Source organism: Astyanax mexicanus, chromosome 14 (genome assembly GCF_023375975.1).
Source record: "Astyanax mexicanus isolate ESR-SI-001 chromosome 14, AstMex3_surface, whole genome shotgun sequence".
Lineage (NCBI taxonomy): Eukaryota > Metazoa > Chordata > Actinopteri > Characiformes > Acestrorhamphidae > Astyanax > Astyanax mexicanus.
Window position 1 is genome coordinate 1,183,778 of NC_064421.1, and position 15,077 is coordinate 1,198,854.

A 15,077-nucleotide genomic window follows, 5' to 3' on the forward strand; every position below is an offset into this window, starting at 1 on the left:
TAGTATAAACGGGTATGGATTGGTATGTAGGGTTATAGAAGGTTAAAGGTGGGTATACACAGCTCTGGAAAAAAATAAGAGATCACTTAATAGTTCCTTTGATTTTACCAAATTAAAAACCTCTGGAATTTAATCAAGAGGAAGATGGATGATCACAAACCATCAAACCACCAAACTGAACTGCTTGAATTTTTGCACCAGGAGTAAAGCAGCATAAAGTTATCCAAAAGCAGTGTGTAAGACTGGTGGAGGAGAACATGATGCCAAGAAGCATGAAAAAAATGATTTAAAACCAACCAGGGTTATTCCACCAAATATTGATTTTCTTTGTGGTTAAAAATGGAAACTGAGCAGAAACTCTTTAAAATTAGTTTATTATTAAAGTTTTTTACATTTTGGCCATTTGAAATACATCCTCAAGGCAGACACTTCACAAAATAATCTATAAATACACAAAACACATGGACGATTAAGCAGAATCACATTTTCTCTCATTTATTCTCTTTTTATATATATATATATAAGACTTTCAACAGTTAAAGAGAGTGGTGTTGGTGAAGGCCTGTGTATATACATCACTTTATTCACAATATAATATCAATACAATTCCTGTATATACAACCAACCTCTCTCTCTCTCTCCTATATATTTATTTATTTTACCTTTTTATTTTATAAAAAAGCACTTTATTAAATATCACTGATCAACACAAGCACTTCAGTTAATCATCCTGATGCTACTCTGTCTGGGTAAAGGTCTGAGACTCTTATTCTGTAGTTTTTGTGATTTTTAAATAAGATTTTGATTATATTATCTGCAGTTTTGTTCTGATCTGTGCTTAAGCTCTTCTTCCTCTTCATTTCGTAACCAGCTCGTCTCTCTCTCCGCTGAAATGAGACAGTAAACGAGGAAAAAAAAATCAAGAAGAAAGACGGTCATGTGACCAGAAAGGTTACACATCAGAGGAAGTGGCCCTCGGGTAAACAACAGGAAGTGGCACACAGAATGTGCAGACAGAGAGCTCAGGTGATGGATGAGCACATCCCAACTATCTTTAATACTTCGTACGCAAATAATCTGTGCCATTACTTCTTTTATTAACGTTAAATAACTTTGTTTCTACACCCATTATCCTTCTCAACAATACAAAGAACTACAAAGGGTCCTATAGGATCAGTGTATATATAAATAATTGGTGTAAAAACAAGGAGGTGGTCATAATGTTATGCTTGACTGGTGTAAATAAATAAATTGTAATTAATTACACTTTAAGGCAGTGTTCTTTCGTTTCTCAGTCCTGCACATTGTAGTGATTTCCGTTTTCTAATGCTGCGTTCCATTTTAACTCAGATGTCAGATTTTTTCAAAAGTGAAGTTTTAGTCGGGAGAGCTTTACAAACCCTGAACGAGTTCAGAATCCAAGAAGATAATCCAATTCTGACACCAATCTTTATATCTAAACTAATAATTACAATAATTATCAATTCTGTTTTTGAAAATCGAAACAATATTACAAAAGAATTGCGATATATTAAGATAAATGTATTTGTTTACATCCGTACTAACAATGCTAACCTGGGACAGGGCTAACAATTGCTAACAAAGCAATCCTAGGACAAGGTTATTAATGCTAACCTGGGACAAGACTAACAATTGCTAATAATGCTAACCTGAGACAGGGCTAACCATTGCTAACAATGCTATCCTGAGACATGGCTAACAATGCTAACCTGGGGCAAGGCTAACAACTGCTAACATTGCTTACCTGAGACCATGCTAACAATTGCTAACAATGCTAACCTGGTACACGGCTAACAATAGCTAACCATTTTAACCTGGGACAAGACTTAAAATTGCTAACAATGCTAGCCTGGGATAAGGTTATTAATGCTATCCTAAGACTAGGCTAACAATTGCTAACAATGCTATCTGGAGACAGGGCTAACAAGTGCTATAATGCTAACCTGGGACCTTGAAACTTATATTTAAGTTGGATTTGCTGAAAATCGCTGGAAAATATTGTTCAAACCATTTAAGGTCATCTTAAAGTTCTTACTTTACGTTTTATTTCGAAACAGTGTAACTTTGAAACAGTGTAAACTGACTTCTTCTGATGTAAAAGAAAAGCAGCAAAACAAACCAACTTCCAAACACAACTCGATAAAGGGCTTTAAATGAGCTGATTTGTTGGATCAGGTGAGCTGGAAGCAGGGAAATCACTAAAAAGTGCAGAAATTTCAGTGTGAAATTATGTATATATTTAATTTTCTCTTTAAATCCAGCCACAGTCCAGTTTATTTCAGCAATATTATCTGAATATCATCAGAGCTGAATATGCTAAATGCGTACGTTGAATATCAGGACATCGTCTTCAAGTATCGTAATATTAAATCAGTCCTCTCGTGCAGCTCTGGCTCAGATGACGTGGTGGGGAGAGGGAGGCTGCTCCGGCGGCTGCTCGCTGCCCGGGGGTGAGGGTCTGGGCGGAGGTCCGGGCTGAAAGCTGTCGGGTGGTGGGGGTCTGAGAGGGGGTCCGGGTATAAAGCCGTCGGGTGGAGGTCTCATTGGTGGGTACGCCATGGGGTGAGGCAGTGGAGGTCTGGGGAACATCCCAGGAGGAGGTGGTCCTCGCACTGCGCACAATTTTAAAATAAGCATATGTACATCACAAACAGCTGATAATAAAATATAGTAAATAAAAAAACAGGGAATACATAGAAAAACAATTAGTCGACATATGTCAAAACATGTAAACACACAAGATAAGGGACAAGACAACAGCTGTACTCACTGCACCTCAGATCATTTATACATTTAAACATTTAAAGCAGTGTTTAAACTCTGCTTTTAGAGTGAGTTTACCACGAGCTGCAGCTCCACCAGAAACCGTTACTGACAGCAGGGTTGCCAGGTCCACTAAAACTGACTTAAACTAGCCCAATATCTAAAGTTTCACAGATGTTCACAACATAGAACATTTTCAAATTTAATGGTTTGTAATCAAGGCTTTTTGAATCTTAAAAGTAGCCCAAAAATGGTAATAAAATACATTAATTAACTTCCACTTTTTAAAATAATGCATTAACTCAATTTAAATAGTTTTACTTGTTCAATTTTCTTGGAATTTCTAAAAAAAAAAAGACAATTTTACAACCCCAGGACAAACCATAATTTTTATTATTAGCTGAAATGATTGTGAAACATATCAGTTCTGCTTAAAATCTTTCCTTATCTTTAAAAACAGTTATATTGTGGTCATTTCTGCCTCTGCAGCTCCCTCTCAGATAATCAGAAATCAGATAATCAATAACACTGCGTTCTGGTGAGTATTATCATTACTATCTGCGTCTCACTGCTATTAGAGGCACACTGCTCAGCCCAATCAGCTCTCCCCTCTGCCCCGCCCCTAAACCCATACATCACCCAGGGCCCCTCCCAAACTACCCTTCTATTTTTTTTTTTTTTAGCTGAGGGTGGGGTCAGCTAGAATCAAGGGGTTATTTACCCTTTGTCATATGAGAAGCTACTCCCTGCATCAGTTAAGTTAGGGTTAAATACCTTAATATGGCAATATAAATAAATCTCGCTGATGTTCATGAAGAAATTCACCACTTACTGCCCATTGGAGGAAACCCAGGCCCCCGAGGAGGGAAGTAGTCAGGGGGTCCGTATGGCATTCTTCGGGGAAAGTGGGGGTCTCTGGGGTCCATTGGAGGGGGCAGGCCCATTGGAGGTCCTGGAGGAGGACCCATCCTCATATCAGCATCAGGAGGAACCCTCATGTCCCCGTGCATCGAGCGCAGGCTCTGTTAATGCATACCAGATATACAGCACATTATATATACACCTACACTACCTGTGGCCACTTTATTGGAAACACCCTACCTCTACATACCTTGTGTTCCAATCTTTTCACTGTGGGTGGCCACTTTATTGGAAACACCCTCCCTGTATATACCTTTTGTTCCAAGCCTCTCACTGTGTGTGGCCACTTTATTGGAAACACCCTACCTTCACATACCTTGTGTCCCAATCCTCTTACTGTGGGTGGCCACTTTATTGGAAACACCCTACCTTCACATACCTTGTGTCCCAATCCTCTTACTGTGGGTGGCCACTTTATTGGAAACACCCTACCTTCACATACCTTGTGTCCCAATCCTCTTACTGTGGGTGGCCACTTTATTGGAAACACCCTACCTTCACATACCTTGTGTCCCAATCCTCTTACTGTGGGTGGCCACTTTACTGGAAACACCCTACCTTCACATACCTTGTGTCCCAATCCTCTTACTGTGGGTGGCCACTTTATTGGAAACACCCTACCTTTACATACCTTGTGCTTCCAATCCTCTCACTGTGGGTAGCCACTCTATTGGAAACAGCCTACCTTTCTATACCTTCTGCTTCTACTCACTGTGGCCACTTTATTGGAAACACCCTACTTTTCCCTTGTGCTTCCAATCCCTGTGAGCACTTTATCGGAAACACCAACTCTTTGGTAGAATGACTTTGTGTGTTTAAGGTCATTGTCCTGCTGCATGACCCACCTTCTCCTAAAATTCAGGTAATGGACAGATGCTCTGATATTTTTCATTATAATTCTCTGGCAGGTCAGTGAGTGCTGTATGGTTAAATCAGTAATCTGTAAAATTCACCAGGTAAAATCGAGGCACACTTACGTCTCGGCTATCGTTCTCCCCGGGTCCCGAGCTGTTTCCCAGAAAATCTGCAGAGGAAAAAAGAAAAGGGCAGAAAAACAAGCTGTAAGAATCTGGGTCTGGTTCCAGCTCCTTCTCTGCTGTTTTCTTTTTAATTCAATTCTTAAGGGCCGATACAAAGAGGGGGCATTCATGCTGAGCTAATGCTATTAGCCCAGCTCTATCAAAACAAGGCAAGGCAGGTTCTGCAGCGAGAGTCCACCTCCGCTCTGTCAGATACACCAACTAATAATTACTACAATTACTAAACACTAAATACTACACCTTCAGGGTTTGGTGAAGTAAAAGGGAAAACAATTATTCTTTATGAAATCATTTATATCAAACAATGATGTATTTGATGAAGCAATCAAATAGCAACCAAATGTGTAATTTAGTTTTGGCCAAAGAAAATGAACTTTGGTGTAGGGGTGCACGATATTGGAAAAATGTACATTGCAAATGTTTTTTACCGGCAATATATATTGCAATATTAAACAATGCAGGGCCCATGACGTCACCAGCCCCGCCCCCACCCATGTGCTGTCTCACGTTCGGACCAATCGAGAGCCGAGTCAGAGCCGAGCTCTCAAACCCCTAAAGGGTATAGGGGGTGTTGCAGAAGGGGTACCCACTACATTAACTGCATGCCATTGATATATATATATATATATACACACTGATGGTAGGTAGGAAGCAAGAGAGCTCACCAGGCTTTTCTCCATAGTAGGCATCAGGAGGGGGCGGCCGTGGGGGCGGTGGGCCCATGGGAAAGGGTCCGGGTGGGGGTCTCCTGTAAAGCATGCCTGGGTCTGGAGGAGGGGGACCTTATATATACAGAGACACACACATATCGCTGTAGCACATATACATATATATATATATATATATTTAACAGCAATTTAGCAAGTCTCAGGCAGCGTCTTCGACATGGGACCACCTCTACAGCACACACATCAAACACATCTACAGGCCATGCTGGAGTCTGGATGAGGTGAAGACGGTAATGAGGATGACTGCATGATCATACAGTGATGCCACCTGCTATCTGCGCCCCCATGAAGATCAATCTGTGACTGTAAGTCAGTGTGTGGTGCTTTATACAGTAAACAAATCAGTATCTCACACACTTCTCTTTATTTCACTGGACCTCACTGGACTCTATTGCACACTGTGTAATAGAGTAATTACTACCTCACTGGTCTTTTTTGCACACTGCATAATTTGCACACTGTCTTGTTATTTATTATTCTTTGTCTGTATTGTGTTGTATTGTCTGTCTGCACTTTTGTACTGTTGCACTATTGTTCTGTCTACACTGTGTTTATGTGCACCATGGTCCCTGGAGGAACGTTGTTTCGTTTCACTGTGTACTCTGTATATAGCTGAAATGACAATAAAAACCACTTTGACTTTGACTAGGCTTCTTAATTTCATTATTTTATAATGTTATGTATTGTAAATTTATCTCAAACTCATCTAAACTATAAAGATAAAGATATGGAATTATTTACTAAACAAAAAAGTTTTAAACAAACCAGAATATGTTTTATATTTTAGATTCTTCAAAGTTGTTGTAATATAGTGCTGCAGTAATATATTCCTGACATTCATTATAAAAATGTCAATGTTTTGTGAAATCACCAAGAATATAATTATTGCAAAATAAAATACTTGAAATATTGTGATATTATTTTAGGGTCATATCATCCAGCCCTGTATGTTAGACACATCAGACAGTAACTACTGTGTGTTTAAAATGAACAAAATTAAAATAAATGTGCTTGTATAATTGGTTTATAATATTTTGTGTAAGAGAAAATCACATTTTGCTGCAATGTATCAATACATTATTTTTGTTAAATATTTTTATTTTATCTTACTTTCTTTTTCTTAAATACGGGTCTGGATAAGTTACTGTTTATGAAAAACATTTTTATAAACATTTATAGATTATTTTTGCATCTACTGAATTTTGAATGTATGAAACTCTCATATTTATAAATAAAACTTAAAAAAACGTGTTTTGCTGCAGTAGTTTACTTCTAAATTAATTTTAAAAATGTCAGTGTTTTGTAATATTTACAATTTACACTATATTAAATAGGTTATATATTTTTTTTAAAGGTTAATACGGTTATAGGGTTATAGAACTTTGTGGAAAAGAAAATCTATTCTAGTATTTTACTGCAATGTATCAATCAGTTATCTGTACTTTCTGCTATATTTGAATAGCAGATCTCCAGGTGAGAGGAGGAGGAGAGGAGAATATAACCGGCTGTAGAAGTGAGACCGGTGTCCTGCAGCTGATTTAATACAGAGGATTCTGTCTGAATGAGGCGTTTGCTGTAGCTGCAGGACAGAGCAGCTCTCTGAAACTAAAGGGGGAAGAAAAGACTGGAATAAACGAGTGCCTGCCCTCCCTCACTCTTCAATCAGCCGCCCGAGTCAGCGTTTCTACCTGACCTTCACATAACCCCACAGGTTACCACTACCACAGCACCTACTGACCCTTAACACACCACACTCAGTAACTATACTATACCTCCAACAGCAGAAACACTGTGTATATGAGGAATACAGGCTCTTAAAACTGTATATAATGGAATTAAAGCTTTGATGTAAGCTGTGTCTAAGATCAAGCCTTTATACAGCTCTGAAAAAAATAAGAGCACTTAAAAATTATGAGTTTCTTTGATTTTACCAAATTGAAAACATCTGGAATATAATCAAGAGGAAGATGGATGATCACAAGCCATCAAACCACCAAACTGAACTGCTTGAATTTTTGCACCAGGAGTAAAGCAGCATAAAGTTATCCAAAAGCAGTGTGTAAGACTGGTGGAGGAGAACATGATGCCAAGATGCATGAAAAAAAACTGTGATTAAAAACCAACCAGGGTTATTCCACCAAATATTGATTATTTCTGAACTCTTAAAACTTTATGAATATGAACTTGTTTTCTTTGTATTATTTGAGGTCTGAAAGCTCTGCATCTTTTTTGTTATTTCAGACATTTCTCATTTTCTGTAAATAAATGCTCTAAATGAGAATATTGTTATTTGGAATTTGGGAGAAATGTTGTCTGTAGTTTATAGAATAAAAACAATGTTCATTTTACTCAAATATAAACCTATAAATAGCAAAATCAGAGAAACTGATTCAGAAACTGAAGTGCTCTCTTTAATTTTTTCACAGCTGTATAAATATATATTAACTCTTTTGTTTGTCTGTTGTTTTTACTGTTTAATTATGGGGCAAGCTAGCCCAGTATAAAACAATTTATATAATATTAAAACATGTTTGCTTTATGTTCTAAACTGTGTATGACTGGTGAGTGCAAAAGTAAAGTTAGATGTTAATCGTCCTGCATCTTCCAAAGTTATTTAATATTATATATATATATATATATAACCTTGAGTGAGAATACTGTAGAGTGAGAATACTGTAGGTCTATGTTTCTATACAAAACATGTGAATGAAGTTGACACAAAATCACTCTTACATTAAGATAAAGATCTCACCAGCTCTATTCTTACCAGATTTGATCTCTTTTAGAATGAGACGTTTCAGAGTCTAACAAGCTAGTTAATGCTTAACTGTGATAGACGCAAAGAACTCATTATTTGAAATTTCTTACATCTCCCTTACGTCTGCTGACTTGCCTCAAACAGAAGGTACAGATCCCTCCTTCAGACGAAGTCTGCAGGCTAATCCTGCTGCTGTGAAATGCTGTTACCTAACCTAATCTAGTGGATGGGGCTCTTTTAGGGTTGAAGGGTAATGGCTTATAGAAGCATAGGATTCCTGAAAGCCTGTGACCAAACTGATTCACCAAAAATATTGACTTATGGTTGGTTGTTTTGCTTGTCAATCAAATTTAAACAGTGTGTGTGTGTGTGTGTGTGTGTGTGTATTTGGAGGGGGCGTAGTAGTGGGCGGGTCACTGTACCTGGGAGGGGCCCGGGGCCCCTGCGCTCTTTCTCCCAGCTGGGAGATGCAGAGCCGCTGTCTGAGTGCGGCCCACTCCTATCACCCTCTAAACCACCAGCAGGGGGCTCCACCACTCCACGAGACACTGCACGGAGAGAGAGAGAGAGAGAGAGAGAGAGAGAGAGAGAGAGAGAGAGAGAGAGAGGGAGAATGGATAGATAGAGGAAGGATGCCACAGATAGAGAGGCAGAGATAGAAAAGGTAGAGACAGAGAGATAAAAGGGGGAGAAAGAACAGAGAAAAAGAGAGACAGAGAGAGAAAGAAAGAGAGAAAGAAAGAAAGAGAGAGAGAGAGAAAAGGAGGAGAATGGAGAGAGGGACAGATCGAAAGGTAGAGACAAAGAAAAAAGGGCGAGAAATAGAGAAAAAGAAAGAGAGACAGAGTGAAAGAAAGAGAGAGAGGGACAGAGATCGAGAGGTAGAGACAGAGAGATAAAAGGGGAGAAAGAACAGAGAGAAAAAAACAGGGAGAGAAAGCGATAAAACAGAAGGAGAGAGAGATAAGGGGAAAAAAGAGATAGAACACAAAGAAAAACAGGCCAAGAGAAAGAGAGAGAAGGGGGAATGAAAAGGGATATGAGAGGAAACAGAGAAAAAAAGGGGGGGGAGAGTTGATAGAGAGAGACAGAGGAAAGAGAAAGGGGCAGAGACAGAATACAGAGAAAAAAGGGGGAGAGAGAGAAAGAAAAAAAAATAAAAGAACAGAAGGAGAGAGATAAGGGGAGAAAAAGAAAGAATACAGAGAAAAAAGGAGCGAGCGAAAAAGGGGGAAGAACGAGGAGAAAACAGAGAATACAGTGGAATAAATGGGGAAGAGAGTGAGAACGAGAGAGAAAGAAAGAAAGTGGCAGAGACAAAGAAGAGAAAAAAGGGGGGAGAACAGCGAGAGAGAGAGAGAAAGGGAAGAAAGGATGGAGAGATAGAATACAGAGAGAAAATGAGAATGATAAGAGAGAACAGCGAGAAAGAGTGTAAAAGATAAGGGGGAAGAAAAAAGAGAATTCAGAGAAAAAGAGGGGGGGGGAGAGAGAGAAGCGCATGCAGTAATGGCCGAGTGAAGTGTAGAATGGTATTAAGGGAGGAGGGAGGGAGAGAGAGAATCAGCTAAATGTCAATGAAAGAATGGAAATGTAGAATCTACCTGTATAAACACACACAGCTGTAAACCCGGGTGCAGTAATCTACATTACTCAGCTCTACAGCGCTAACATGCTACAATAATCTATACTAATACTGCTGTAAACATGCAGTGAGATGAAGAAGCACCTACTGTATAAAGCGAATGGAACCGTTTTCTAATGATAATAAAAACAGTAGTGCTGTAACAATACATCAATCTGTATCGATGCATCGATACAAACGATGAACGATACAATGCATCGATTTGACGTAAAAACATCGATGCATGTGTTTTCCACTGCAGAAGCCCCGCTAGCGTTCATACTATGTAAATTAGAATGCTTAAAAGCGTCAAAAATTCTAAACACACCGACCAACTAACCAACTCATATTCTTTAGTACTACTTTAACTACCTGCATGCAAATTTTCAGCCATCTACATAAAACCAGTCGCCAGAAATCTCCAACTGAAAACAGTCTGTTTTTCCACAATGTTTACATGGGGAACATGGGGAGACGCCTGGTGGACACCTAATATAATGCAGTGTAACTCTTCAATTCTTTGTGCTATAAATTACAAATTTTGTCATTTGTTTGTCAAGACCCTACTGAATCAGGAAATGTAGAGGATGATTTACTATTCATCACCAACATCCATACACACATTGTAAACTCTAAATATAAAAGGTGCTTTTTTTTTAATTTTTTGCATTTGATGTTCTCAAATGGAACATAAATAATATAAATTAAAATGTTTATGTAAATTATTGTTTACTGTTTATGATTACACTGCATTTGACATTTAATAATAAAACATTTAAATTATATTTTGTTTGCATTTGTGAGTTCTTAGAAAAGGAACAGATTGTAATCGCATTAAATCGTATTGAACCGAATCATATCGTATCGTGACATAATTTGAGGTATCGTACATTATCGCATTGCTGACTAAAATAATCGCATCGTATCGTATCGTAATTAATCTTGTGATTTACACTCCCTAAAAAATAGTACTACATAATAATTAAAACGTAATATTGCCCAGCCCTGCACACGTTTCCCTTTATTCTGTATCACCTCTGCCACCGGGCATCATGGGAAACTGCGGGGAGATCCGTGGAGGTCCGTCCATCAGTGTGGGAGGGGATAAGAAGGCACGTGTTTCTGAAGCCGGACGCCCGAGTGGAGACGGTCCATATGGAGATCTCTCACCTGCAGTGTTAATAAAACACACATAATCAAATGTGTGAAGAGTATCTCCATTCATTACTCTATGGGTAGAATAGTGTATAGGTACTAGAGTTTAAAAGAATCCTTCTGTAGAAGTTGAAGAAGCATCAACTCAAGCTTTTTACTCTTTAAGTAAAAGTGTTTAAGAAAAAAGTACTGGATTTAAAACTACTTCAACACCAGGAGGGTGACGACCAGCACACGCCTCCTCCTCCGATACATGTGACGTTAGACTCCGACTCTTATTGAACCTCTTTAGTCGAGTAGCATCACAGCGCTAACGCTCGGAGGAAAGCGCAGCGATTCGGTTCTGATACATCAGCTCACAGACGCAGCCTTGTGCTAATCCGTAGTCGTAGTCTGGCGCTGTGAGAGACGGCTGCCTCTCCAGTAGCTCCGTAGTTTTGTAACTTTTTAACCTCTTTTCCGCACTTTTTTCTACTTTCTTGCTCTTCTAAGGAAGACATATTGTGTTTTATACATATCCCATGGATATTTTTAACTCTAAGATGCAACCAGAAGGCAGTTTTCTCTCTTATTTGAGAGAGGAGCTGCTGGCGCTGAGAACAATGGGGCGAGCCGGGATACGCAATCTCATCCCGGCGGAGCTGAAGCGGAGACCCAGGGGCTCCAAGGCTGGGGTTAAGCTAAAGGCTAAGCTAGCGGACAATCGGCGGTGCTGCAAACCATCTGTTCCCTCCGTTATCATGGGGAATGTGAACTCGCTGCCGAACAAGATCGACGAGCTGTCTGCACTGAACAACCAGCGGATTTACCGCGAGAGCAGCTTGTTTATGTTTACGGAGACATGGCTAACCCGGCTAGTACCGGATGCTAACGTGGACCTGCGGGGATTCACTACCGTGAGAGCCGACAGAGACACTAAAGCATGCGGGAAAAGCAAAGGTGGGGGACTCATCATCTATGTCAACAATCGTTGGTGTAACCCGGGACATGTCTCTGTAAAGACGGTCTCGTGTTGTTCGGACTTGGAGCTGCTAGCAGTTAGCCTGCAGCCATACTATCTGCCGAGGGAGTTCAGTCACGTGATCGCCATCTGTGTTTACATTCCGCCGAGCGCAGACGCAGCCGCTGCATGTGAGAGGATTCACTCAGTCACAGCAAGGCTGCAAACACAGAACCCCAATGCTTTTATTATCATCTCCGTGGATTTTAATCACGCAACATTGGACTCTACTCTTGCTGCTTTATACCAGGTTGTGGACTCACCCAGAGAGAGCAACAGAGAGCCAACTGTGCTCTTTCAGGGCTCCGGCAGCTGATGGCAAGCTGCATGACTGGTATTACAACCAGTGATCTCCTGATCATAGTGGCAGCCAGCACCTTAGTCTGCTGGAACACTCGGAGCCTCTAGCATTTTACTCTTTAAGTTAGAGAATAAAAAAGTGTAAAAGTACTGGATTTAAAACTACTTAAAATATAAAAGTAAAAGTAATGTAAGGTGAAAAAATAAAAAAGCCATTAAGAACAAAAGCTTAGGCCACGCCCACAGAGTCCTATAGTGCACTAACCCCCCCAAAACACATTTTTCTAAAAGCTATAATGACTATAATGTTAAAATATATTAAAATGTTAATGTTGATAATATCATTTGGGATCTTGCACTATACTGTTCTCTAGTGTTTCAGCTGCATATATGCTGATTGTAAATGAATGTATTTTATTTAGTAGAATGTAAATATATTAAAGAAGTCTATTTGGAGTGGAGTTTGTCTGGAGTTCTCTTGAGTATCATCTCATCCAATCACTCTATCTGGATGGAGAGATTAATCTGAATAGGGGTTTTATTGAAAAACGAGAAGCCTGAATAAAAAACAGCTGTACTTTTAAAAACAAGGTTATTTTTAAAAATGTAAGGAATAGAAAGTTAAGATGAGGGAAAATGCAAAATAATTACTGCAGTAAAATAGTTAACCAACATTTCTACTTAATTAACATATCTAAGTATTTGTACTGCATTACTTCACACCTGTGATGCACACACACACAAGACTCACTCAAAATCAAAAAAATCAAAAATTAGGGACCTGATTTAAGTTTTGAGTTAAGATTTTTTCAATATAAGCAAACACATCTCAATTTTTCTATATTTTGTCTAGTTTCTGCCAGTGATTTTTTTTTATTATTATTATTTTTTTTTACAGTGTACAGCCACAATAAATAATACTAAAGTAAAATACACCATATCTGGTACCACTTTAAAATAAGACTACCTTTATGAAGGGTTTATAAATGGTTTACAATTAGTTTATTAATGGTTACTAATTAGGTTGTAAATTCTTTAAAAATCATTAATAATCAGTTATAACACATACGTAGAAAGGGCAACAATGCCCTGTTTTTTGGCAAATAGTGAACTATATTACACAGCCATCTATATTGTTGCCCTTTCTACATATGTGTTATAACTGATTATTAATGATTTTAAGGAATTTACAACCTAATTAGTAACCATTAATAAACTAATTGTAAACCTTTTATAAACCCTTTATAAAGGTAGTCTTATTTTAAAGTGGTACCCCATATCTGACCTCTGAACACCGGCCTGCCCGGAGCTTCCCGTGCGTATGGCTCTTTCTCCATAAGCTCCAGTTTAAACTGGTAGTCCGTCAGTCTGCACACAAAACCACAATAACAACATACATTACAAATTAAAAACCTCTGGAATATAATCAAGAGGACGATGGATGATCACAAACCATCAAACCACCAAACTGAACTGCTTGAATTTTTGTACCAGGAGTAAAGCAGCATAAAGTTATCCAAAAGCAGTGTGTAAGACTGGTGGAGGAGAACATGATGCCAAGATGCATGAAATTAAAACTGTGATTAAAAACCACCAGGGTTATTCCACCAAATATTGATTATTTCTGAACTCTTAAAACTTTATGAATATGAACTTGTTTTCTTTGCATTATTTGAGGTCTGAAAGCTCTGCATCTTTTTTTTTTGTTATTTCAGCCATTTCTCATTTTCTGCAAATAAATGCTCTAAATTACAAGTAAGATAAGAGTCTCACCTCTGTCGGAGTACAGAGTTCTCTCTCTTCACATCGCTGAGGTCTCGGTCTGCAGCTCGTGCTGCCAGCTATAAAACACAGTATATATTTACACAGTTAACACAGCTTTACACAGTGCGTCTATCTGAGATCATTCAGACTGAGTGAACAGAACCACTCACCCAGTTATCATGAGCCTTCTTCTCATGTGAAGCAATCTGAAAATTAATAAAAATTAAATAAATAAATCACACTGGTAACTATAGGTAGACAATACGACAAAAAACAACAATGCAATGCCTGAAAACAATTGTATAATTCTCAACACATACATCAACATTGCAAAGTTTTACAATATTACAAAAAACAGGAATTTTGACCAGATTTTAAAACGATAGTAGATATGTGAAAATTAAAACTGTGTCTATTACTTTTCTATTGACCACATACTGTGGTTTGGCTATTGCATTACATTACATTTACATTACATTTCATTTAGCAGACGCTTTTGTCCAAAGCGACTTACAATAATGAAGTACAAAAGTAATAGGAATTTAGATAACCCATTTTTAGACAGGGCTTAAAGGAGGTCGAAGGGAAATAAAGGGATAGAGGAGTGAAGGAGGGGAAGAAGGAAATGAGGTTAGAAGTAGTTAGTGTGTTAGAGGTGTTAGGAGAGTAAGTGCTCTTTGAAGAGCTCAGTCTTCAGGAGTTTATTAAAGATAGTGAGAGATTCTCCTGATCTGGTAGTAGAAGGTAGTTAGTTAGAGGTGTTAGGAGAGTAAGTGATCTTTGAAGAGCTCTGTCTTCAGGAGTTTATTAAAGATAGTGAGAGATTCTCCTGATCTGGTAGTGGAAGGTAGTTTGTTCCACCATTGGGGAACTCTGTATGAGAACAGTCTGGATTGCTTTGTGTGAATGTTTGTTTGGTAAAGCGAGGCGATGTTCATTGGAGGAGCGCAGCGGCCGGGAGGTAGTGTAAGCCTTCAGGAGTGAGTGCAGGTAGGAAGGAGCC

At 38.7% G+C, this 15,077-nt stretch overlaps 1 protein-coding gene across 9 annotated transcripts in view; it reads right to left on the reverse strand.

Annotated features, from left to right (window-relative positions):
- Nucleotides 1–357: 357 nt before the first annotated feature.
- ctage5 (CTAGE family, member 5) overlaps nucleotides 358–15,077 on the reverse strand; it is a 43,414-nt gene continuing 28,694 nt past the window's right edge. For 5 of the 9 annotated variants that reach the window (XM_049463512.1, XM_049463513.1, XM_049463511.1 and 2 more), the window contains 9 exons: nucleotides 14,245–14,280; nucleotides 14,084–14,151; nucleotides 13,596–13,678; nucleotides 10,891–11,025; nucleotides 8,654–8,779; nucleotides 5,411–5,527; nucleotides 4,683–4,729; nucleotides 3,617–3,806; nucleotides 358–2,633 (listed from right to left, as the gene is read on the reverse strand). In XM_049463512.1, coding sequence (XP_049319469.1) covers nucleotides 2,416–2,633; nucleotides 3,617–3,806; nucleotides 4,683–4,729; nucleotides 5,411–5,527; nucleotides 8,654–8,779; nucleotides 10,891–11,025; nucleotides 13,596–13,678; nucleotides 14,084–14,151; nucleotides 14,245–14,280 — 1,020 coding nt within the window. In that variant the 3' untranslated portion in view covers nucleotides 358–2,415. The remainder of the gene's footprint in view (nucleotides 2,634–3,616; nucleotides 3,807–4,682; nucleotides 4,730–5,410; nucleotides 5,528–8,653; nucleotides 8,780–10,890; nucleotides 11,026–13,595; nucleotides 13,679–14,083; nucleotides 14,152–14,244; nucleotides 14,281–15,077) is intronic. The other 4 variants (XR_007424029.1, XR_007424028.1, XR_007424030.1 and 1 more) reach the window with 4 other exon arrangements.